This window comes from Lactuca virosa, chromosome 5 (genome assembly GCF_052849685.1).
Source record: "Lactuca virosa cultivar CGN04683 chromosome 5, Lactuca_virosa_CGN04683_v6, whole genome shotgun sequence".
Taxonomy (NCBI): domain Eukaryota; kingdom Viridiplantae; phylum Streptophyta; class Magnoliopsida; order Asterales; family Asteraceae; genus Lactuca; species Lactuca virosa.
In genome coordinates, this window is record NC_136430.1 from 349,187,523 (window position 1) to 349,211,595 (window position 24,073).

The following is a 24,073-nucleotide window of genomic DNA, read 5'->3' on the forward strand; positions in this document are numbered from 1 at the left end:
TTCTCAATTTCTTTTACCATTTTCTCCCCTTTTCTTCTTCATCATTCTCTTTCGTCACGCCCCAACCTCAACCCCCTCTTTCTCTCAACCGATGTCGCTACGAAGATCATTCCTATCCCGGCGAATCAACAGCCGATCCAAATCGTCCAAGGATTACACAGCGTTAGAAAATGTACAATTCAAATCGCATCAAATTTCTGGTGGTGTTGTGTATGGAAATGAAGCCGTCGCCGTTGAACCAAACGACAACGAAAACGGAACCGGAAACGGAGAAGGTTCTTGGTCTAATATGTTGCCGGAGCTCATAGGAGAGATAATCAAGCGAGTCGAAGCGACCGAGGACCGATGGCCGTTTCGGCAAAGCGTCGTCGCTTGTGGATGTGTGTGTAAAAAGTGGAGAGAGATTGTCAAAGAGATAGTTAAACCTCCGGTTCAGGGCGGGAATATCACCTTCCCTTCTTGCCTTAAGCAGGTTCGATTTGATTTGATTTTATTTTGTGTCGGAGTTATATTCGTTCTTGATTTCCCTAATTGTTTAGGCTATGACCATTTGTGTGTTTTAATTGTTTTTGGTTGTGCTATAGTAAGCCCTAGATACGCATACAGCTAATTCAATAGCAGATTTTGATACTCAAGAAGTTAAATTTCTTCGAATCTATTCCCCCCAGACACATGTGTGTTCCTGTATGAGCTTGTTATTATATTTTCTGCAAATTGCTGCCAATCATATTTTAGGTGGAATAATTAAGCTTACAATGTTCAAATGGTAATTATAAGCTTATCAAGAGTTAACATGGGATAAGTTTTTGAAAGAATTAGTTAGTACCCTCTAAATGATGAGTTCTTTGTTATAACGCGATAGTTTATACAACTCAAATGGAAAATTTTTTGTTCTTTTTTGATAAATTATACATTGTTGAGGTCCAAATCAAGAGGCTGGAAGTGTTCAACGTGCTATGCACGTTCTTATGTCTTAATAGCTTCATGTTTTGATGGATTCAAATTTCTGAATGATCTATTTGGTTTCTTTGCAGCCTGGTCCTCGCGATAATCAACTTCAATGCCTCATAAAGAGAGACAAGAAAAACTCAATGTTTTACCTCTATCTTGCTGCTTCTGCATGTAAGTACAAATTTTGCATTAATCTCTTTGTGGTTGATATGTATTAGAATTAGGGGAACATTAGGTAAGACAATTGCACACTTTGTTACTTAAGTCAAGCAATCACAAATGATGCATGAGACAAAGAAATCTAAGGTATTTTGCTTGTGTCATGCTTTTGGTTTGACTTGTATGACAATATTGTTGACATCTCAGAATGCGACATAGAAGTTTTATTATTCCTGGCATGCATATGAAAGAGAACAACTATAATGCTCACTTCATATAAAAGTAACCACTTGTCAACTTAGAAAAGTATTTAATGCACCAAATTAGGAAGGATTGATTTAAATCGTGTGTAGCAGATTGAGTTATCATGTCTATTATTATATTTTTCATTGTGTTCCCTTAAAATCGAACATTGAACTATCGGACCATACAATATATGTAAATTTACAGAATGACCAAAAGGTTTCTCAATTTGTGTTGTTGGATGTATAAGTGATATTTTTAGCAAATTATAATGAAATTCAGTAAGCTTGAAGTGTTAATTAAATAATTAAGTTGGATTTTGTTTTTGGCAGCATTTACAGAGAAGGGTAAGTTTCTGTTGGCAGCACGTAGATACAGACATGGTGCTCATACAGAGTACATAATATCTCTTGATCCACATGATTTATCTCAAGGAAGCAATGCTTACGTTGGTAAATTGAGGTATATTAATTTTTCTAAATAGGAAGAAAATTGGTATTTCTTCCATATTTATATTTATAAACAACAACACTATGAACTGATTTATTTATAATAAATTATTGATATGCAGCTCGGATTTTCTGGGGACAAAGTTTACACTGTACGACAGCCAACCTCCCCACAACAGTGCAAAACACTCAAACAGCAAGTCAGCACGTCGTTTCACTAGCAAACAAATCAGCCCCCAAGTGCCAGCTGGCGGCAATTTTGAAATTGGTGAGGTGTCATACAAATTTAACCTCTTGAAATCCAGAGGTCCAAGAAGAATGGTAGCCTCTTTAGCCTCTCCATCATCATCACCATCAACATCATCATCATCACCATCATCATCATCATCATCAAACGAAGGTTCAGAACAACCCAAGCTAACAAAATCAAAATCTGTTGGTGTTGGTCAGACTTTATTGAGGAATAAAGCGCCAAGGTGGCATGAGCACTTGCAATGCTGGTGTTTGAATTTTCATGGGAGGGTGACTGTGGCATCTGTGAAGAATTTTCAGTTGGTGGGGACGATGGACCCGAGTCAACCGGGAGGGATAGGTGATGGGGAGACGGTTTTGCTTCAGTTTGGAAAGGTGGGTGATGATATGTTTACTATGGATTACAGGCAGCCATTGTCTGCTTTTCATGCTTTTGCTATTTCTCTCACCAGTTTTGGAACCAAGCTTGCCTGCGAGTAGTAGTTACACCTACACCTACTCTCTTATAATGTGTACGTGTCGTAAAAATGGTGTTTGTATGTTGCTTTAGAGAACTTGTTTGATGTTATTTTTTTTTTCTTGAAATTGTGTTTTTTACTTTTTAGGATGTTGTATGCTATGTACATAGACATGATGAACATTGTAAGGTAGAGTTTGATACAATGGAATGTAATGCTGAATGAAATGAGACGATTTGTTATATGTGATGGAAAGGAGTGGATTAGTACTATTATATTCTTGAAGGAATGTGAGAGAGGATTGTATTATGTTGATAGTATTACAAGTTTATTTCTTAAAAGCGACTAGAAACTATATTTTTCTCATATAATGTTATTTGGGCTTTTAATAAATTTTGCTAATTATAATGGGTGGACATGCTTTAAATGCTGGCCAAGAAAGAAGGCGTGTAACAAGTTGCAGAAATGAGGATGCTAGGCTATAGTGTATATACTAGTAAGGACATTTTTAATTAGATTTATATGCCGTTTCAAAAAAAAAAGTAAGGACATTTTCAAAGGATACAACCAACGTTTAAAGTAAGGAGGGTGAAGATCGTTAGGGGAAGAGGGGGGCAAATTGCAAACTAGGAGGAACTGGGAAGATCATTTGTAGTTAAACATGAGAAAAAATGACTTCTCATGGAAATGATCTAAGTTAGAGGGAATGGAGACAAAAAACTATGATGATGTAGTAGTACAAGTCTGAAATTTTATATGCTGATTTAGGTATTTATCTATATTTTGTTCATTTATCAACATCTTATATCTATTTCTGGTATTAGTTTTGTATATCCACCCCTTTTCGTCATCACATGCTCTTTTTCTTGTCAGAGTTCTCTGGTAGGAGTCTCTATACTCAAGTGGAGGTAAGACTCTCCATGGAATTGTGTATAGTTGTTACATTATACAAACAAGGGTAGAGATCAGAGTCCATATTTTGTGGAAGACATCTATTGGAGTATAAACACGGTAAAGTGATTGGGTTACGGGTTACAGAGGCGGCGGAGGAGCAAATATGGCTATCCAAAGCAGGTGAGGGACTAAAATAGACAATCTCCAAAAATATTGTGGCTAAATTATGAAAGCCACACAAGTTCACTGTTCCTAAGTGGCATATGATTTAATACAGTAGATTAATTGTCTGAATACAATAGTTTAATAGGTCTTCATGATGTATCCAAGAACTCTAATACCACACAATATTTATCAACTACGCCTAATTCATCAAACTCACCAAGTTAAATAAGAATATTCATTAAAATGACCATTTTTGGTAACATTCATCAAACTCAGTTAAATAAGACTCTCAAATCTCAATGAGATTGTGTGTAGTTGTTACATTATACATATTTGATTCGTCAAACTCACTTAGTTAAATAAGAATATTCATTAAAGTGACCATATTTACTTACAAAAATTTGACAATTTTTCTAACAAAATGTCAAAATGACAACTGTCTGGTTTCAAACTCCATAGATAATACATAGACAAGGCGTTTCGGATTTCATTAAAAAAATTTATTTGCTCTGAGAAACCCGTCCATTTAGTCTTTATTTCTTTCTCATCTTCTTCCCTATTATCACTCATAGTCATTTTCTTATTACTTGAAATTTGCTACAAATTCATCATTTTCTCTCTTTTTAATCGTCTTTCTAACATAAAATGTGGGGTGTAGGTGTAGATGGGATGGGTTTGATAAAACATACAAAACAAAATCTAAAATCTTTACCTTGTCAAAGGACAATTCATTCAACTAGGAATTAATTAATGAATTGTAAAGAACTCCAATTTTTTTGGTTTTGTCAACCTAACCATATAAAAACTGTAGTTTTTTTTTCTGACAAAAAATATATATTTCAATTTGACCAATTTCAAAGTGATAATATCCCTTAAAATAATCTATAACCATGTTAAGGTAAAACAAGTTTTATTGAGTTTCAACCCAAAAAGTATTATGCACAATCCAATCCAGACACCCAAATTAAGAAGATTAGAACTGGTAACGGCCATACAGACAGACATTTATATATTAAGCGTTATGATGAACCACAAATCGATGCATCTCAAGACCAAACCATAATAAAATCCACAATAACAAACAAGATCTTCTTAGAACCATGTCCACAACACAAGTGGTCAACTCAAACCAGAGGAATTAAACAAAAGGTTTTGTGCACCCCCACTTCTTTTTTTTTTTTTTTTATCTTTTTAGTAAAAACATTGATAACAATACTGCAAAAGTCACAAACCCTCTGCAGCTGTCAACTGTTAATGTCCTCTATTTCTTACCCCGGAGCTTCACACCAAGAGCCCTTTCCAGTTTGGTGATTATCTGTTGATTTGGTATAGCCTTCCCAGATTCATACTCCTGTATAATCTGGGGCTTCTCGTTAATCAGCTGCAAAATTATATAAAAAAAAAAATCAGATTCCATGTAAGTTTAGATTTAATCTGTATGAGTGTTAGCAAAGAGAGAGATGTAAACCTGAGCAAGTTGAGACTGTGTAAGCTTCTTTTCAGTTCGACCCTGCATGATAGCTTTCTTCAACTCACTTGGTACTTTCTCATCTGTTCATAAAATTTAATCATAATTAAATAAAGTATAAAGTACAAAGTATTGTCAAAACTATGTTTTGCTTTTAACTTTTAATATAAGATTGACTTACGGGTGAGATTTTCAGTTTCTTCATCAAGCTTTCTAGTGTTTAGAGAAGTACTACTAGAGGCAGCCTTGTTTGAACCTGCAGTAGCTGCAAAAGGAAAAAGAACACCACACAAACTTTTGATCAAATATAACCCAAGCTAAAGGTCAGATTTCTGAAAAAATTCCATAAAAGAGCTTGAAAGAACATTAATAGGCCATACATAGCAAAAACAGGTCTATGAAATGGTAGCCTTTATGAAGAATCTCATGACTCGTGTCAATACAGAGTTCAAGAATCTGAAATATGGTAACAATATGCTTCTCTGTTGATTTAGCATGACAATTTACCATTTAATACATGATAAAGCAACTTCAGTTGATTAGCTTAAGAAACAAGTGATCGTTTGTTAAAAGGATATAGGAAGTATTTTCCAATGTGTTGTTATACACACATCATGTTAGATACGCTTATGTGAGTTATAAACCATAAAGTAATTCAAAAAAAAAGGCAGATGAATGGCCTATTTCTATATGTAAGAATCCATTAAGAGAATATCTAAAACGACATCTATGTACACCTGTAAGCCAGTAAATAAACAGAAACAAATCGAAAAAGGTGAAATCCAAAACCCTAGCTCAATACAAAAACAAGTCCTAGACATAAACAAATTGAACATACGAGCATACGTAATCTTATCTCCGTAAGACCGATGATTCTTGCGTTGAGAGTAAATTCAATGAAAACAAACTTGTGACAACAGGAAACTCGTAAAAGAATATGAACAAACAAAACGAGAAGATACAAACGCACACATGTATGTATGACGAAGAAAGGGGAAGAGCACGAATACTAACCCTTGCGTACAGTCTCGATCTCCGCACCAGAGCGACGGGCGGCGTTGACAGCTTTCTCGTCCTTACGCGCGGCGGCGGTGGGAGCTTTCTTGCGGATCACCACCGGCTCCCAATCTTGTGCAATCGGACCACCTGACATCTTTTTTGTTCGATTATTCTACCAATAAAAATCAATCGGGAGGATGAGTACGAATATCAGATAGAACTCTGCTGGGGGTATGAAACTTATATAGATGGGGGAAAATGATACCACCGTAGGTGTTTGGCTACGAGGTTTGTGTTATTCCTATCGCGGATTGCTCTTTTATCAAAGGGTTATAAAATGTTAAAAAAATAGGTTTAGATCATTTTTAGTTGTTAATTTTTTTAAGTGTTTTAGTTTTGTTTAAACTGATATTGGAATAGTCATTGGATTTTTCTATAAGATTTTTATTTTAGTCATGTACTTTGTTTAAGTTATCATTGATCACCGGATTTATATAAATTATACGAAAGATCCTTATGTTTAGGGTAGTCTACACATTTAGTCCTTAATTTTTTTTAACTCGGAAGATCCTCATGACTTTAAAGACTATTTTGTCCCCCAACACCCCATCGTTTTCGTCGTCAGAAGAAATGCACCCAATCACCGTCGATAATTAGTTTAACTTTGGCCTTATTCATCCTCTGTATTTTGTTGATGTCTAGAACGTTAATGTCATCTTGATTCTTTATTTATATGATTTGGATTTCTAGAATTCAAAAGAAATATCCGATAATAATCACTTACCATAAAATTTAAAGAAACATGTCCCCTTATTCGAGCTCCTGTAGGAAGATGTAGACTTGTTCGTGTTTTCAATTGACTTACATGTACCAAATGATTTTTCGTTGTGGGTCATCTGATACGAAGACGTCCCATGGGGGTCACCCAAAGTGAAACAAATTTTGCACAATGGTTGGGTGCTTTTCTACTGGTGATGATAACGATGGGATGGATAATAGCAAAATAGCCTTTTTAAAGCCATTGGGATCGTTTGAGTTAAAATAAAAAAAAATAAAAAACAAATAAAAAAAAAAGGGTTAAAGACTAAATATGTAGGCTACCCTAAATCACAATGTTTGTTCATATGATTTACTCTAATAGGCATGTATAGTCCAACTTCAATACAACGAGTCCATGTCATATAGGCACATATAGTCCAACTTCAATAAAATGGACAAATTTGGTCCTTGTGTTATTTGGATATTACAAAGATCGTCCCTAAGCCGTTAAATCTAACTACAAATACCGTTAAGTACAATAAAATTACCTTTTTACCCTTACCTTTTTATTTTTCATATATTTTTGTTTTGATTAAAATGTCATATAGTTACATAAATGGCCCCTCTCACCTACATCCGCTCCACCATCTCTAGTTCAAAGATTCGACAACCACCCATCATCTCCGTCACTCCGGCATACACCATCATCTTGAATGGCTTAACTCGTATGCTTATGATAATTCTCAAATCTAAATCAAACCCTTCTAATTTGAATTGTGTGTATCTATTTCTCTCTAGTAATCTACATATAAAACAATCCATATATATATATATATATATATATATATATATATATATATATATATATATATATATATATATTCATCGATTTGCGTTTGGTGTTGACTTTGAAATTGTCATAACAACCTATCAATGGACTTTTTGAATTTTGAAACGATTTTCCACCAGAAAAAATGACTAAATCCCAGCTAGCACTTGATGATAAATTGATGTAGCAAAGACGCTGTTGCAGACTCGGCTGTCAAATACCACAATAATTATGTCGGATCCACCATATCTAAGAGACCCCATACCACAAAAACCGTGTACACCGTCTCCTGTCAAAGGTAACGGAACCAACGGGAGGTCTAGCACCAAATATTTCGAGTCATTCTTTCACCAGAAGCCCATGTCACAGTACGCACCTTGTCGGGGTACCCCTGACGCCATCACCGACAAGGACGTTAATGCCGATGTTCAGGTGTCCTTTCCCACCTTTGTCTCGGTGAAGCCGATCATGCCGATGATTATGAAACGGCAGGGTAGGGATGCATTATGTAGCCATGATCAAGGTTATGCGTTTGACTGAAATGTTTGTGTATTTGGTTGGCCGAGCTATACTTAAAGAATAATTGTATTTTGTGGCTAAATGATCAGCCAACCATTGTTTCATTAACTTGGAACAAAATGTTCACTGCTCTTGCACTTTTTACAATGATGCATTTTGTAGAATGTCGTTCCTTCACCATAATATCTGAGCGGTCCATAGTTAGTCGGCCCATCCTAGTACAGTCGTGTGCCTACTTTGTTCGCATATGCTTTGTCAGGTTTTTTTGGTGTTGTCATCCCCCTTATGTCAGTGCGGTTTTTCTTAGATCCCCATGATGCAAGACAAGCTGTCCGTGTCCATTTTGTTCGTATGTTTTCTTTCGCAACATGCATGTGTGTTTCTTGCTTCGTTTCTTTGTCATAGATTTCTCTCATACTCTTGGTTTCGGTTTTTCGTTTCTGTTGGCCCTTTAGTTTTTTTGTATTTTTTTTGTTTCCTCTGTTCGGTCTGCTTTTGCCTTTACTCTTGTCTACTCAGACTCTCTGATCATTATCTGCTTCGAATGGTTGGTGTCCTTCCCTGTAACCTCGTTTTGTTTTTCTTTTGTACTTTTACTATCCCTTTAATCATTGCTTATTGTTATTCATATCGTCCACGTGAATTGTTTTACAATCATCGAAGCGTTCTGCTCCAGGACTTGCCATGTTGCTGCTTTGGCCAATGCCTTGATTGCCTTTCCCAGACTGTTGTTTGCTTCTAGTCTTAAAGTGTTGTATTCTATATTCTTGCCGCCCTCTTCTCGGCGCTCGTTGTAAATATTTACTTTGACGGTAGGTGTTTTGTTTTCTTTCAGAAGTGTCGAATTATCACGATCGATATCCGTGTTGCTCTCGTTTTGGTCCCGCTTTGCTTGACCCACTCTTTTCTTGGTCGATATTGTCCCGACCCCCGAAATTGTGTGGAATTTTACCACACACGGTTGGTTGACGTTTTGGACCTAAATTTGTGCATTGTCGTTCTTTCTAAAATCACTTTGTATGGTGATGGTACATTGATGATGTCAAACCTGATCGGTTTAGTGTCGTTTCTGCAATTGTTATAGTCTATTAAGGTAAGCGATAGTGTGATTGACCCTTCCGGCCACACATTGTGCCCGACAAAGTTGATTAAGTGAGTTTCAGGTGGCTTTATCTTCTTTTGAACATTACTCAAAAGTTGTTTATAAAAGTGCTTATACATTACATCCATTGAGCTACTGTTATCTACGTAAATGTCCCTTACGTAATTTTTCCCTATGAAGCCTCCAATGACCATAGGTTTGTCTCATTTTTGGTTGCTGCTACTATAGTTCCATTCGTCTAAAGTGAACCTGTAGTCATCCCACTCATGATCAACTTCGGATTGCTCAAAATGTTTGAACATGAAAATTTCATGTTTTCCTAGGTTCTTTGTTTTTGTCTTTATAGGTGCAATAGTTTCCAGATGATTGGACTGTAGTCCCTTTATGAGGTCGGTGAGCTGATCGGACTGCATCTTGTTCTCCAATTCTCGGCGTTACATGGTGATGGGTTTCGAGCCTCATTAGATTAATCAAAAGTTAGCGGACACGATAAATAAACTGATCTAAACTTGAAATCTATAAGATCTAAACTCACTAGTCTATGCAACTTAGTATAACGCTAACGAAAACATACCTTTGATTTCTTAGTTGGTATCTTCTTTTGTCAAGCCATTGGATTGAACTAGAAAACCCAAAAGAGAGTTCCTCTTCTGTGATCGCACCCAAGACGCAAACAAGAACCAATGTAACGCCCGTGTTTTTCGCTAAGCATTAATAAGATGATGTAATAGTTAGGATCAACAATTGTAACCTATTTTGAAGTAATAAGGAATAATTATTTGAGTATTTTGTGATTTATGTGTAATTATGTGCAATATACGTGCTTATAATAAAATAGGAATACAATACGCGACTAAGTAAAATAATAATCAGGATGAATATCCTTGAAGAAAGTTGAGGTGGTCATAATAAGCATTCCGGAGATACAAGGAATAATGAAATCCGACTTCGTATGAAGACGTTATGCTTCTTTGAAGTTTCACGATTAAACCAGCAGTCCAGCATGACTCTGCGTATTGTAAAAAGTAATTTTTTGATAAATTACTTTTTAGCCTAAGCGGTCTAAACAAAAGTCGTAGTAGTCATCAAATCGAGAGTGTGCATATAGAGAACGTCTAAAACTAACTTCATTAGAGGAAGTTATGATTTTTCTAAGATTCAGCATAGTAATATACATCTCAAAAATCAAATTTTAGATCGGTCGATTTTTAGCCGAAACGATCTAAACGAAAATTGAAGATCTCATTAATAGGAGTCTGTTGATATAAAGATAGCCGAGAACGGACGTCGGACGAGAGAGTTATGAATTTTTAACGGACTTTAATAGTCTAAGCTTGTTAAAAACACAACTTTAAAAATAAATTCAAAATTAGTCGACGGAGTCTAAACAAAAGTTGTAGATCTCGTCAATAGCTATGTGTGGACAAAAAGAACGTTGAAAACAGAGCCCGTATGCAAAAGTTATGCATTTTTGAAGATTAAAGTTTTTCCTACATTTTTGCTTGTTGCTTGTAACATCCCGACTCCCATGTATAAAATTTAAAGCTTTATATGTTCATGTTTTAGACCTACTCGATGAGTTGGTTGCCCCAACTCTTCGTGTAGAGACGGATCAGGCCGCGTGGTTTATGGAACCTACTCGACAAGTTGGAGGACCCCAACTCGACGAGTAGAGGATGTGCATGAAAACCCTAATTTTTAGGGTTTGCACCCTATTTAAAGGACCTTAAGTCCTTCCTCCAGCCTCCTTACCACCTTTTCACATCCATAAGCAAATCCTAAGCGAAGCTAACCCTATGTTGAGTGTGTGTGAGGCTAAAAGTGTGTGTTTGGTGCATTTGTTGAAGAGACTTGAAGGTTGAGAAGCTTGGAACGCGAAGAAGCTTGTAGATCCAGCATCTACTTCGTTTTGGTTTTCATTTGAAGGTAAAAAGTCATTACATTGATCATTGTATTGATAAATATCTTCATTCAAGAGTTTAGGTCCATTTCTAGCTTAGTCTTGAAGTATTTCTGGTTTTGAACACGATCTAAAGTTGTAACTTCAGATCTGGACTCCTCTAGGCCCTTATGGACATAAATCCTCAAGCTTTATGAAGCTTTGGCCCTCCTCCATATCAAAAACAACTTCCGACTAGTTTTGGGTGTTTAGCTTCTTGAAGCCTTGCATGCACTTCGAGTTAGCAACTTTACATGGTAACTACACCCTAGGAGGCTAGATCTACAGTTTGGAGCCATGGTTTCGCTTAAAAGTGTCTGAATGAGAAAAGGACTGAAGGAACTCGACGAGTTGCAAAGTCAACTCGACGAGTTGGATGAGGGTTTCCCGCTTTCTGAATTCTGCATGAACTCGGCGAGTTAATGAGATAACTCGACGAGTTGGTTAGGGTTTTCCCGTCTTTTGGACACTACATGAACTCGACGAGTTGACTCGAGTTTTCGGTCTCTGATTTCTGAAGGAACTCGACGAGTTACTAGATGCACTAGACGAGTTGGGTCAACAAGGACTGTTGACCATGACTGTTGACTGTTGACTTTGACTAGGCTTGACCAAGTTTGACTCTAAGGGTACTTTGGTAATCTAGGTCTTGATGGAAATTGGTCCTATGATGATTGTAGGTGTTTGAGTGTGGATCTGCGTTGGGGAGTTTGACATTATCATCCAGTGCTACTTGTGAGGTGAGTTCTTCTCACTATATCAATAGGGTCTACGACACCAAGGCCGGCCCATTATGGTTTGTATCCTGGTTATAGGATTATGTTATGTTAGTGATATGTTAGATCTGTATCCTGGTTATAGGATTATGCTATGTTAGTGATCTGTTAGATCTGTATCCTGATTATAGGATTATGCTATTTTAGTGATCTGTTAGATCGGTATCCTGGTATCTAGGCCAACAAGCCCACGGCGGCCCGGATAGACTGCAGACCCGGTAGGGCATACTAGTCAGGCCGAAGGCCCGGAGAACGGTCTAGACAGGGTGAAGGCCCGGAAGGGCAGACCAGACATGCTGAAGGTTCTGAGAGTGGGACAGATAGACTGATGGCTTGGTGAGGGCGGTACAGTCATACTGTAGACTCTGAGGGTGGACCGGGTAGACTGATAGCTCGGTGAGGGCGGACCAGTCATATTGTAGACTCTATATATGCATGTTGTTTGTATGATATTGTTATGGTTTGTATGACGTTGGTATTTTGGGGGAACTTACTAAGCTTCGGGCTTACAATTTTTTATTTTGTTTCAGGTACTTCAGATGATCGCGGGAAGGCGAAGGCGTGATCGTGCACCTTGTAACATCCCAACCGTCAGGTATCATTAATTTTCCATTTAGATTTCATGTTTAAGGTTTACTCGACGAGTTGACGCTATGACTCGTCGAGTAGCAGCGGGCCAGGACACGTCAATTAATGAGTGACTCGTCGAGTCGGCATGGGGGGACTCGACGAGTAGGAGCTAGCAGTGGAAACCCTAAGTTTCAGGGTTTTTGCACCCTATATATTGGACTATTAGTGCCTCCCACTGTCCTCTATCACCCCTTGAGAGCCAGATCCCTAATTTCCGTGAGTGAGAGCTTGGAGAGTGTTTTGGAGCATTGAGAGGCGACTTTTGTGAAGGAAACTTGTAGATCAAGAGGCTAGCATCAAGGATTTTGTGTGGATCCAGAGTCTACTTCAGTTTGGGGCACATCTTGAAGGTAATAAGCTGTTACCTTAATCTCTTTTCCTCTAAAATCATTCATATGTGAAAACTAGGGCTTTCTTTAGTTATTCATGAAGGGATTTTGGTATGGGAGCTAGATCTGAAGTTGAAACTTCAGATCTGAACCTCTTTTGAGTCCTAAGTCCATAAAGTTTCCAGCTCTTGCAAGGATAAGACTCTCCTAAGGTGTAAAGCTCCATTAGAATCTTAGATTGGTCATTTAGAGCCTTTAGGGCCTTGCATGCGTATAAAGTTTGCAACTTTACATGATAAACATGCCTTAGAAGCTTGGATCTGTAATCTGGAACCTTGGCATGGCTTAAAAAGTGTCTGCATGGATGAAGGTCTGCAAGGACTCGGCGAGTTGCATAGTCAACTCGGCGAGTCATATGAAGATGGTCATGAACTCGTCGAGTTGATGAACAAACTCGGCGAGTCCGTTGAAGATTGCCTTGAACTCGGCGAGTCGGCTAGGGTTTCTCCCAATTCTTGGACACGTATGAACTCGGCGAGTTAAAGGGGAACTCGACGAGCCAATCAAGGATTTCACGACTTCTCGAGTTCAGGAAGGACTCGACGAGTCGGTGAACTACACTCGACGAGTCGAGTCAACATGGACTGTTGACTTTGACTGTGGACTTTGACTTTGACCAAGAGTTGACCAGTTGACTTCTGAGGGTATTCTGGTAATTTGGAGATTTATGAAAAAGGGTTTCATGGTAACTATAGGTGGCGGAGTTCGTGTTGGTGATCAGGGAGTTGAGCTTTCTAGTTTCAGTCGACAGTTGCGAGGTGAGTTATCCTCACTATACTAAGGGGTCTAAGGCACCAAGGCCGGCCCATTGGATATGTTATCCTAGCAGTGTTAGATGTTGAGTATGAGTTAGTGTTGCATGCTAGTGATTATGCCAGTTAGGTAGACCTGTAGGACTACCTGTGATGTTATATAATTATTGCATGCTCAGTGGTTATGTTGTATGTTATATGTTATGTGGGACGGGTTGAGGTTGTACTGCTTCGTGCGGTAGCCAACAAACCTTAGGAGCATTCCAGTTACGGGCTAAGGGAGACTCGTACTGTGGGCTCGGGAGCATTCCAGTTACGGGCTAAGGGAGACTCGTATTGTGGGATCGATGGCAAGCCAGATGTGAGCTGTGGGCCCGTAAGGCAATCCAGACTCACATTGTGGGCCCAGGGGTAATCCAGTCTGTAAGGCTGTGGACCCATTACATGCTGTTCATTATGTTATGATATGTTATTGCTGACATGGTTATGTGGACTGTTTGTGTATCGGTATTTTGGGGGAACTCACTAAGCTCACGGGCTTACAGTTTCAGTTTATTGTTTCAGGTACATCAGGGGATCGCGGCAAGGCGAATGCGTGATCGTACAGCTCCTCATGTTTTGTCTATGTTTCTGGGAAAACTCTGATATTATACATTTTGAAAACAAAGTTGTAATGATTTTTAATGGTTTGAAGTGTTTTTAAAAGTTTAAATTGGTTTGGATTTTTGGGTGTTACAAGTTGGTATCAGAGCCTTGGTTTGAGTGAATTGGAGGAACATGCGTGTAACTCCAGTCTCAAATCAAGGAAAGGATTTTCAAAATGATTTTTTTTTCAAAAGGTTTTCAAATAAGTAAAGGAGGATGCATGGTGTACGATCAGCCGGAGCCAGTAAGTAGAGCCCAAAATACCATACAATTTATTTGATTATGAGATATGTTAGAACGGCATGTTAGTACTAGGCTAGGGATCTTCAGGATTTGCATGATAGAATTGCATGATTACATGATGCCTGCTAGCCTAGGGTTTCCTTTATATGAGATTGACATCATTACTGTAGTTGCTTAGTGTATGCATCACGGATATACATAACCAAGATCTTATAGCCTGAGAATGTTTGATTTGGCCTTATGTTCTGTTCTTGTTTGATTGGGAGCTTAGGGTAGGATTGGATATTCGAAAGTCTATAGGGTCCAGCGTTATGTATGGCTAGCATACACTAGTACTGCAGGGTTGGTGGAAGTTTCATGGATAGGTGGGTTGTGTGAGGCCGAGAGGCCAGTTAGGAGATATTTAGCATTCCTCTAGGAGTGAGGATTGAGCGCTCGCCATGTTGTGTATGCAGTTAGGGCCTTGTGGTGATGCTTGAGACAAATATGGGTAGGTGTGGAAGGTAGTATGGGCCCGTACTACTGAAAGCACAGGACCCATACGCGTGTCAAGTAAGTTACAATCCCTAGGGTTAGTCGGGAGTTGGCTCCCAGTTATTTATATGGATTATCTGATATCCTGTGGTATGTTTCATAATGGTGACGACGAGACGCTTTGTGGCTGGATCCGGTTCGGGATCAGGATCATGGGACAGAGGCCAGGAGGGGCCAACAGCGCCTGAGCCAGTGGTGCAGATGGGTACAGAGGAGTTGGATGCCAGGATTCGAGAGATCCTGCATGATGAGGTTGCTGCTGCGTTCCGGGCACAGTTACCAGAGATGTTTGGGTCGATTAAGACCGCCATGGTGGAGTACTTTGATGAGCGCTATGCAGCCCTTGCAGAGACAGCTACCGCAACAGCTGCATCAGCTGTATCAGCGGCAGGGGGAGGAGTTAGTAGGGGCTTCCAGTACAGGGACTTCGATAACACGAAGCCCCCTACTTTTGATGGGACGCAGGATCCCACTATATTCCGCTGGTTAAGCGAGAGTGGATGGCTCAGGAATTTTTGGAGTTGAGACAGGATGCGGAGTCGGTGACGAAGATCACCCGTATGTTCACTGAGAGGGAGATGTTTTGCCCGGAGTTTGCTTACGAGCAGGCTCAGATGACACGTTATCTGAGCATGCTCAAGACCGACATCTGACAGTTTGTTGCTACTCAGCGTTGTGATACACTTTTGGAGTTAGAGGAGGCCACTAGGCGGCGTGAGCTTGAGATTGAGCTGCAGTTGAGAGAGCAGCGGCAGGCCCCAACGCAACCACAGTCGGCGCCGAAGCGGTCTAAGACCGCTGATTCTAGGTTTGGAGGCTAGCGTGGCCGCACTTGTGGAAAGTGCGGGAAGGGTCATTCGGGAGTTTGTCTATCGGATAGTGGGTGCCACAAGTACGGAAAGGAGGGGCACTTTGCGAGGGATGCCGCCAGTTAGCCTCGGTTCAGGATATGAGGATTTGCTACCACTGCAATCAGGTTTTTCACGTGAAGACCAACTGCCCAGTGCTCGCTGCCAGGCCGGCGCAGACTCCAGCACCGGCTACACTGAGGATTACTGACGGGGGTCAGGGTAGAGCAGAGCCTATGAAGGCTCGGGGGCGTGCCTTTCAGCTTACGGTCGATGAGGCCAGCACAACACCGGACGTGGTTGCTGGTATGTTTCTATCTCTTATCTTGTTGATTATATTTGTTTTATGCTTATATGTTTGTACCTGTGATTAGGTACATTTTTAGTGAACTCCTTGCCTGCTTTGGTATTATTTGACTCCGGGGCGAGTCGGTCATTTGTCTCTCAATCGTTTAGTAGGGAGTTTGTGTCACACCCCAAAACCGGAACGGCGGAAACGTTCTGGGGTGGAGGACGTCATGCGTAGTATCACAACAATCGTATCATAGCAATCATAGTAAACACAACCAAACATTGAATACATGTATGAAAGAAAAGTTTACATTTGTTTAAATCTTGTTCAAATACATCATAACTGTAAGTAAATATAAAGACATGACTTTAGTTGCTCCGACTTCTCAAACTCCACGAGTACCTGTCTACTGATTTCCTAAGAATACAAGCAATTTTGAAAGAATATCAGCATAAAGCTGGTGAGTTCATAAGCGATGTTTGTATATTGAAAACCGGTTGTTAACTCTGAAAATGGTTGCCTGACTCCAAGAAAATCCAATATTTTCTTTAGTAAAAGTGAGATAATCTTATTAAAATGTTGTATGATTGGACTACCACTAGGTGTATTGTAGGATGAACATTTTATGAAAAACCATTGTATGAAATGTTCTGTTTGAAAACCCTGGTTACTACCAATACGTATAGTAGTATTAGTTTTCCTTGAGAAACCATGTATTTGTCCGTACTTGTACTAAACAAGTATTGTTCATGTGTTATTATTACGTAAGTAAATCGTTGTTATTTAAATTGTGAGTGTCATGACCATACTTTGACTTGATATGGCGCGAATCGGGCACCGATATCTTTTATGACTTTGTCACCCGTAGACCTGTCGGTCCTAATGTAGCTAGCAACAAGGTGCGGGATAGTAAGTCCCGTATAGATCTATACACAACAGTCACGCTCTCCCTCGAGGAGATTCTGATCACAAGTGCTAGTCCTTCACTCAGTTAAGTTTGTGAGTGTTACCAAGGACGTGTCTCCAACTAGACTAACAAATTTACAAATAATAATAATGAAAACCCTTTTTGTAAATAACTGAAAGGTTTATAAAGTATGAGTTTGTAAACTGTTGTATGAATTCCCAAACTATACCTATTATAGTTTGTGTGTACGTATATGTATAACCTTGTATGAATTCCCAAACTATACCTATTATAGTTTGTATGTACGTATTTGTATAACCTTGTATGAATTCCCAAACTATACCTGTTATAGTTTGTATGTACGTATTTGTGTAACATCCCGTTTAAATGGAGTAATTAAATAATAAATCAGGAATCCCGGGAAGTAATTATTATGATTATTTTATATTATTTTAGCCCAAGATCGAATAATAATTAGTGGGTTGTTGGTTTCGAGGAGCCAAATGACAAGATTTGAATCTCCGGGGGTTAAAATGTAATTTCGGGATTTATTATGCAAAGGATTTTTGAAGAGAAGGGTTGTTTGGTAAATTAGGGATCAAATTTGAGAATAATTATGGAAGCAGTGGTGAAATTAGTAAATATTGAACCTGAATTGTAAAGAATGTCAATGTTGAGGTCTAAAAGGGTAAAATTAGGACTCATTTTGAAAGGAATAGGAGGAGGAGGGGCCGGTTGTGTCAACATGGGAAGATGTTCCATATGAGGCGTGTATATAGCGTTAACCCCTCAAACCCTAACCCTAAAACATAACTCCTATGCAGCCGCCACCCTCTCTTCTCCGATCTCCTACGCCGTTACGCCCCCTCCCTGCCGTCGAGTTGCTAACCTCCATCGTTGGGGTCCCAAACCACCGGAGCCAACCTCCTCTTGCTCATCTTGACGTCGGAAAAATGAAGTTGTGCGTTGCTACCGCCATTGCTCGTTAGACCGCCTCCCCGTCTTCGCCGCTGCCATGGAAGTCTTCATCCGCCACCTTACATGTAACGACGTAAATTTTCAAAACAATTTTTCATTTTTCAAACACAACATGTCTCATAAGGTAATCTCAAAACTCAAAATGTGTCACATGCTATCACTGTAAGACATATCCCAGGATCTCAAATACATAATACTCTATCAGTGTGTACAAATCATGCTGGCACCTTGCCGCGATCCTCGCTAGTACCTGAAACACATATCACATAACACGGTAAGCATAAATGCTTAGTGAGTTCCCCAAAATACCACATACAACACATACGCCACTCGAGGCTATAACTCGGTACGACCCTCCGGTCGATGTGTCTCAACGGGACCCTCCAGTCTCGTAGCTCGTTGGACCCTCCAGTCCAGTCTAGCTCGTTGGACCCTTCGGCCCGGTCTACATCGTCGGACCCTCTGGTCCGGTCTAAATCGTTGGACCCTCCGGTCCGGTCTAATCGAGGACCCTATGGCCTCGTAAGTCATTGGACCCTCCGGTCCGGTCTATATAACACATAGCATACGCATAACACAATGCACATAATCTCAATCATACACATAACACATAAGACCCTCCGGTCTGCACATAAATACCACTCTAGGTAATGTATAGTGAGAAGACTCACCTCGTATGATGTCTAGTAACTCTCGTGCTTGATATCCTCGATCTAGCCTCCGCCTATTAAATGATAATATCTCTAATCAATACTCTCTTATATTCTCATTTCTAAAGAATGGGTAAAAGACCATTCTACCCCTCCATGGCCTCTCCTGAATCAGTTTGACCAAACCTTGAGGTCAACTGAAGTCAACTCCAGTCAACGGTCCATATTTGACCAGACTCGTCGAGTGCACTCGGGTGACTCGGCGAGTCCATGCGTGTCCTCTAAATCCTCCTAAGGCCTTACTCGACTCGTCGAGTTAACCTTTCACTCGACGGGTTACCATTGATCACGAACCGCGGGGCAATCCGATCCGACTCGTCGAGTCTTCTCATGGACTCGGCGAGTTTCCTCCATGGCAACACTCATTTGACCTTCTGAGGTCATATCTGTTTCTCTAACTTATAGATCTGACCTTCTAACACTCAAAAGTCACGTAAAGGTTCAATCTTTATGTCCATGCACCACACATCTAACTCTATTGGATGAAATAACCCTTACAATGATGTCCTAGGCTCAATATTCTCATGTAACAGCATAAAGCTTGGTTTTTGGGACTCTCTGGACCTCTCAAGGTCCAGATCTAAAGTCTAATCCTCAAAGGGACTCCACATGCTCCATAACTCAACTAAAGAAGGGGTAAAGAAACCCTAGATTCATGAGATCTACTACCTACATGAAATTAGACATGGATTCATACCTCCGGCAGCAACCTTTGATGGAATGATAGCAGATCTGAGCCCCTCAACCAGCCTAGCTTGAATCCTCTCCTTCTTTCTTGCAAGAATGCACTAATGGTGATGTAATTAGCTCCTTCTCTCACTCTCTATGCTCTCTGGTTCGTTAGGGTTTTCTCAAGTGGGTGTGTGGCCGCAAATGAAGGCCATAAGGTCCTTTAAATAGGGCACTGGCCCTAAGATTCAGGGTTTATGTCCATAGCGTGGACTCGTCGAGTCGACTCACTGACTCGTCGAGTCCCTTCATTAATCCGAGTGATCAGTCGTGATCCTACTCGACTAGTTTAGGCGTCAACTCGTCGAGTCCCTCTTCTTAACTCAAAAATAAATACTTAAATTATGATACCTGGAAATCCGGATGTTACATTACAAACCTCCAGCCGCCACTATAGGGAGCAAGAAGCGAGAGTGGGTCGTGAACCACTGAGATTTGCTGGGCCTGTTGCGCTGAACCGGTGAAGGACGTAGCCACCGCCACCACCGCTGCATGGATCGGTCACCGTTGCTTTTTCGAAGGGCTACTGGTTAGTGTGTACTCCTGCTAGGTATGTTAACATGCTGCTGAGCTGAAGACCAAAAGGAAGCTTCGCCACCACCCGGAGGTGGCGGCTGACGCCGCAATCTACGTTGCCGCCTCTCCGTGGTTCTTCCGTTGCCAAATGCCACCTGGTGGGTGGCTGTGTTGTTGTTCCGAGCATAGAGAGTGGGGGTGTGTTAATTGTTTGATGTAGTATTGGGTTTGTATGGCTGGAAAATCAAGAACAGCCACCACCACCACCGTGAGGTGGTGGCTGCCGCCATCTACCACCACCTGCCGCCACAGTGCGGCTGTGTGTGTGTTGTATTAGTGTGTGTGTGTTCTTGGGGTTTATCATTGTAAATTGTAAATAAAAATGGAATAATGAAAAGAAAAACTCAAACCACCACCGTAGGGTGGTGGTTGCCGCTTCCTGCCGCCACCGGCCGCCGTGTCAGGTGGCGGTGTGCTTTGATTGCGTTTGGACCTCGTTTGGGGGATGTTTGGACAATATGGGACCAACGAAACCGTAGTGGGCCCAATGGAACCCTAAGGGGCCAATAAGGCCCAATGTGACCTAAAAGCCCAACCAATAGACTAATGGGCTAGTATTGGGTTGGAAAAACCCTAATTAGGGTTTGGAAAACCCTAAGAGCATAAAACCCTAATTGTGGGAATTGTTTGGGACACACACGAGAATTAATTATTAAACTTAAAATAATAATTAATAATCATTGGCCAACTAGCTTAAGGCATTAATGGACTTAATGGATTAGGTCCTTAATGGGTTAAGTAAGAAACACATAACCCTAATCATCATTTCATGTGAAAGCCCTAATCTTACTCGGGCCTTGAATTGGGACTTCCTAGTGGGCTTTGGCGATTGGACTATTGATGGGTTGTCCAAGAACAAGTTAATGGACCAAAATAAGTAGATGGGCTTTAGGATAAGGCCCATGTGAGGACTTGGGCCCAATTTGGAAAATTGGGCCATAATTGAGCCTTTATGACTATGTGATAATGGGTCATGGGAATTAGATTGGAATAATCGAATGGGCCTCAAGGAAAGACCATGTAGAGGTCTGGGCCCAATTTGGAAAATTGGGCCATATGTTGGGCTTTGGCCCATTATTTTACTTTTGGGCTTTTGTAATGTGAGTTGGACCTTGGGCTTGGAACCCAATTATTAATTGGGTATTGTTTGATGTTAACAGTTCGGGAATCTGTCAACCAACAGCTGGAGTTTTATTCGCGGGACTTCAGCAATGTCAGGTGAGTTATCCTTACTATACTAAGGGGTCTAAGGTACCAAGGCCGGCCCATTGGATATGTTATCCTAGAAGTGGTTATGTTGAGTATGAGTTAGTGTTGCATGCTAGTGGTTATGCTAGTTAGGTGGATCTGTAGGACTACTTGTGTTGTTATATGAATATCTACATGCTCAGTAGTTATGTTATATGTTGATATGTTATGTGGGATGGGTTGAGGTGATACTGCTCTGTGCGGTAACCAACAAACCCGGGAGCATTCTAGATACGGGCTAAGGGAGACTCGTACTGTGGGCTCGATGGCAATCCAGATGTGAGCTGTGGGTCCGGAAGGCAATCCAGACTCACACTGTGGGCCCAATGGAAATCTAGTAGGTGGAGCATTCCAGATACGAGCTGAGGGAGACTCGTACTGCGGGCTCAATGGAAATCCAGATGTGAGCTGTGGGCCCAGTAGGCAATCCAGACTCACACTGTGGGCCCGGGGGTAATCCAGTCTATAAAGTTGTGGACCCATTACATGCTGTTCAGTTTGTTATGTTATGATGTTGCTGACATGGTTATGTGGACTGTATGTGTATCGGTATTTTGGGGGTAACTCACTAAGCTTTCGGGCTTACAGTTTCAGTTTATTGTTTCAGGTGCATCAGGGGATCGTGGCAAGGCAAAGGCGTGATCGTACAGCTCCTCACTTTTTATGACTATGTTTCTGGGATACTCTGATATTAAACTAATTTGAAAACATTTTGTAATGACTAATGGGTTTTAAACTGTTTAAAAAGCTTTAAATTGGCTTGAATTTTACGGGTGTTACAAGTTGGTATCTGAGCCTTAGTTTGAGTGAATTGGAGGAACACTCGTGTAACTACAGTCTCAAATCAAGGAAAGGATTTTCAAAATGTTTTTTCAAAAAGGTTTGCAAAATAAGTAAAGGAGGATGTAGGGTGTACGATCAGCCGAAGCCAGTAAGTAGACCCCAAAATACCATACAAGTTATTTGATTATGAGATATGTTAGAACAGCATGTTAGTACCAAGCTAGGTATCTTCAGGAATTGCATGATAGAATTGCCTGATTACATGATGCATGCTAGCCTAGGGTTTCCTTTATATGAGATTGACATCATTATTGTAGTTGCTTAGTGTATGCATCACAGTTATACATAACTAAGATCTTATAGCCTGAGAATGTTTGATTTGGCCTTATGTTCTATTCTTGTTTGATTGGGAGCTTAGGGTAGGATTGGATATCCGAAAGTCTATAGGGTCCAGCGTTACGTATGGCTAGCATACAATAGTGCTGCAGGGTTGGTGGAAGTTTCATGGATGGGTGGGTTGTGTGAGGCCGGGAGGCCAATTATGAGATATTTAGCATTCCTCTAGGAGTGAGGATTGAGCGCTCGCCATGTTGTGTATTCAGTTAGGGCGTTGTGGTAATACTTGAGACAAATATGGGTAGGTGTGGAAGGTAGTAGGGGCCCATACTACTGAAAGCACAGGACCCATACGCGTGTCAAGTAAGTCACAATCCCTAAGGGTTGGGTTGGGAGTTGGTCCCCTGTCATTATATGGATTATCAGAGATCTTTCTGGTGTCTTACCAGAATGGTGCTTACGAGACGGCTTGAGACCGGATCGAGGTTAGGATCGGGAGCTGGTAACCAGGATAGGCCAGCATTGTCAAAGGACCGTGTCAGTGAGATCATCCGGGAGGAGGTGATCGAGTTTGTTTGGGGACAGTTACCGGAGATGTTAGGGTCAATTAAGACCGCCATGGTTGAGTATTTCGAAGAGCGCTACACAGCCATTGCTGAGACGACTGCCGCAGCAGCTTTAACAGCTGTAACGATGGCAGGGGTAGGAATTGGTCGAGCTTTCCAGTACCGGGACTTGTTACTGGGATATATTCTGATGAGCAGAGGGCTGCAGTTACTTGGGATCAGGGAGATGTTCTGTACTTGTTACATTCTGCAGGTTAAGCGGGAGAGTATAGCACATGAGTTTCTAGATTTGAGGCTTCAGCGGTTTACTCGAGGCCGGAATGTGAGTCGCGGGGACTCCGGAAAGGAGTAATGATTATGTTCAGCTGGAGTTATGCAGCTGGAATTAGAATGGTTAATTGATAGGATTGGAATGTTGTTTTCTAGGGCAAGGAATGTGCCCTTTCAGTTTACGAGCTCGAAGGATTGAGCAGGCTTGTGACCCTAGGATCAGGTTGCATTCTAGCTCGGGGTTAGTTGGTCGTCGGGATTGGCGACAGTAGTTTAGCACTGGTAAGCGCGGGTGGGTCGATGTGGCATAAGTATTTTGGAGGACCATTTCTCCTTGGATCTCTTGCATCAGACGGTAAGGATTGATTGTGCGATCTATTGCACTTTTGGGATTGTAGACTATGTCTTGGGAGAGGTTGTAGCCTGGTTTAGGGCAAAGGTTGTTTCAGCTACTGCAGTTCAGCTGTGGATGATTGAGCTGGTGAGTGAGTCAGGGTGCGAGGCCCTGAATGATATGAGTTCTAGAGTTGAGAGAGGGAGGATTGTTGGAACACTTTGGGAAGAAGGGTATTATGTGGGAGGTCTCCGGACAGGGTCCCACGGGATGGTTATTCACCATTATCAGGATTCAGTAGTTCAGTAACCGTTATTGGTTAGCGGAGGAAAACGCCAAGG

The 24,073-nt window shown here is 40.7% G+C and overlaps 2 protein-coding genes across 2 annotated transcripts; one reads left to right on the top strand and one right to left on the bottom strand.

Moving 5' to 3' along the window:
• On the top strand, positions 1-2,784 carry LOC145116242 (tubby-like F-box protein 7). The gene is made up of 4 exons (XM_079052604.1): positions 1-472; positions 1,035-1,122; positions 1,686-1,815; positions 1,925-2,784. Exons 1-4 carry the CDS (start codon positions 92-94, stop codon positions 2,532-2,534), a joined length of 1,209 nt encoding a protein of 402 aa, XP_078908730.1. The 5' UTR covers positions 1-91; the 3' UTR covers positions 2,535-2,784.
• A 1,760-nt stretch (positions 2,785-4,544) lies between these two features.
• On the bottom strand, positions 4,545-6,297 carry LOC145116243 (multiprotein-bridging factor 1b-like). The gene is made up of 4 exons (XM_079052605.1): positions 6,054-6,297; positions 5,221-5,304; positions 5,040-5,122; positions 4,545-4,952 (listed from the first exon to the last, which is right to left on the bottom strand). Exons 1-4 carry the CDS (start codon positions 6,190-6,192, stop codon positions 4,833-4,835), a joined length of 426 nt encoding a protein of 141 aa, XP_078908731.1. The 5' UTR covers positions 6,193-6,297; the 3' UTR covers positions 4,545-4,832.
• Positions 6,298-24,073: the final 17,776 nt, after the last annotated feature.

What these genes read in the sequence shown, in the direction of transcription:
- LOC145116243 (XM_079052605.1), bottom strand. Translation starts at nt 6,192, where the DNA reads ATGTCAGGTGGTCCGATTGCACAAGATTGGGAGCCGGTGGTGATCCGC. An exon ending in GATCGAGACTGTACGCAAGG is followed by an intron (nt 5,305 to 6,053) that starts GTTAGTATTCGT and finishes TTCCTTTTGCAG; the next exon opens with CTACTGCAGGTTCAAACAAG. An exon ending in AGAAACTGAAAATCTCACCC is followed by an intron (nt 5,123 to 5,220) that starts GTAAGTCAATCT and finishes TTTTATGAACAG; the next exon opens with ATGAGAAAGTACCAAGTGAG.
- LOC145116242 (XM_079052604.1), top strand. Translation starts at nt 92, where the DNA reads ATGTCGCTACGAAGATCATTCCTATCCCGGCGAATCAACAGCCGATCC. An exon ending in TCCCTTCTTGCCTTAAGCAG is followed by an intron (nt 473 to 1,034) that starts GTTCGATTTGAT and finishes GTTTCTTTGCAG; the next exon opens with CCTGGTCCTCGCGATAATCA. An exon ending in CTATCTTGCTGCTTCTGCAT is followed by an intron (nt 1,123 to 1,685) that starts GTAAGTACAAAT and finishes TGTTTTTGGCAG; the next exon opens with CATTTACAGAGAAGGGTAAG.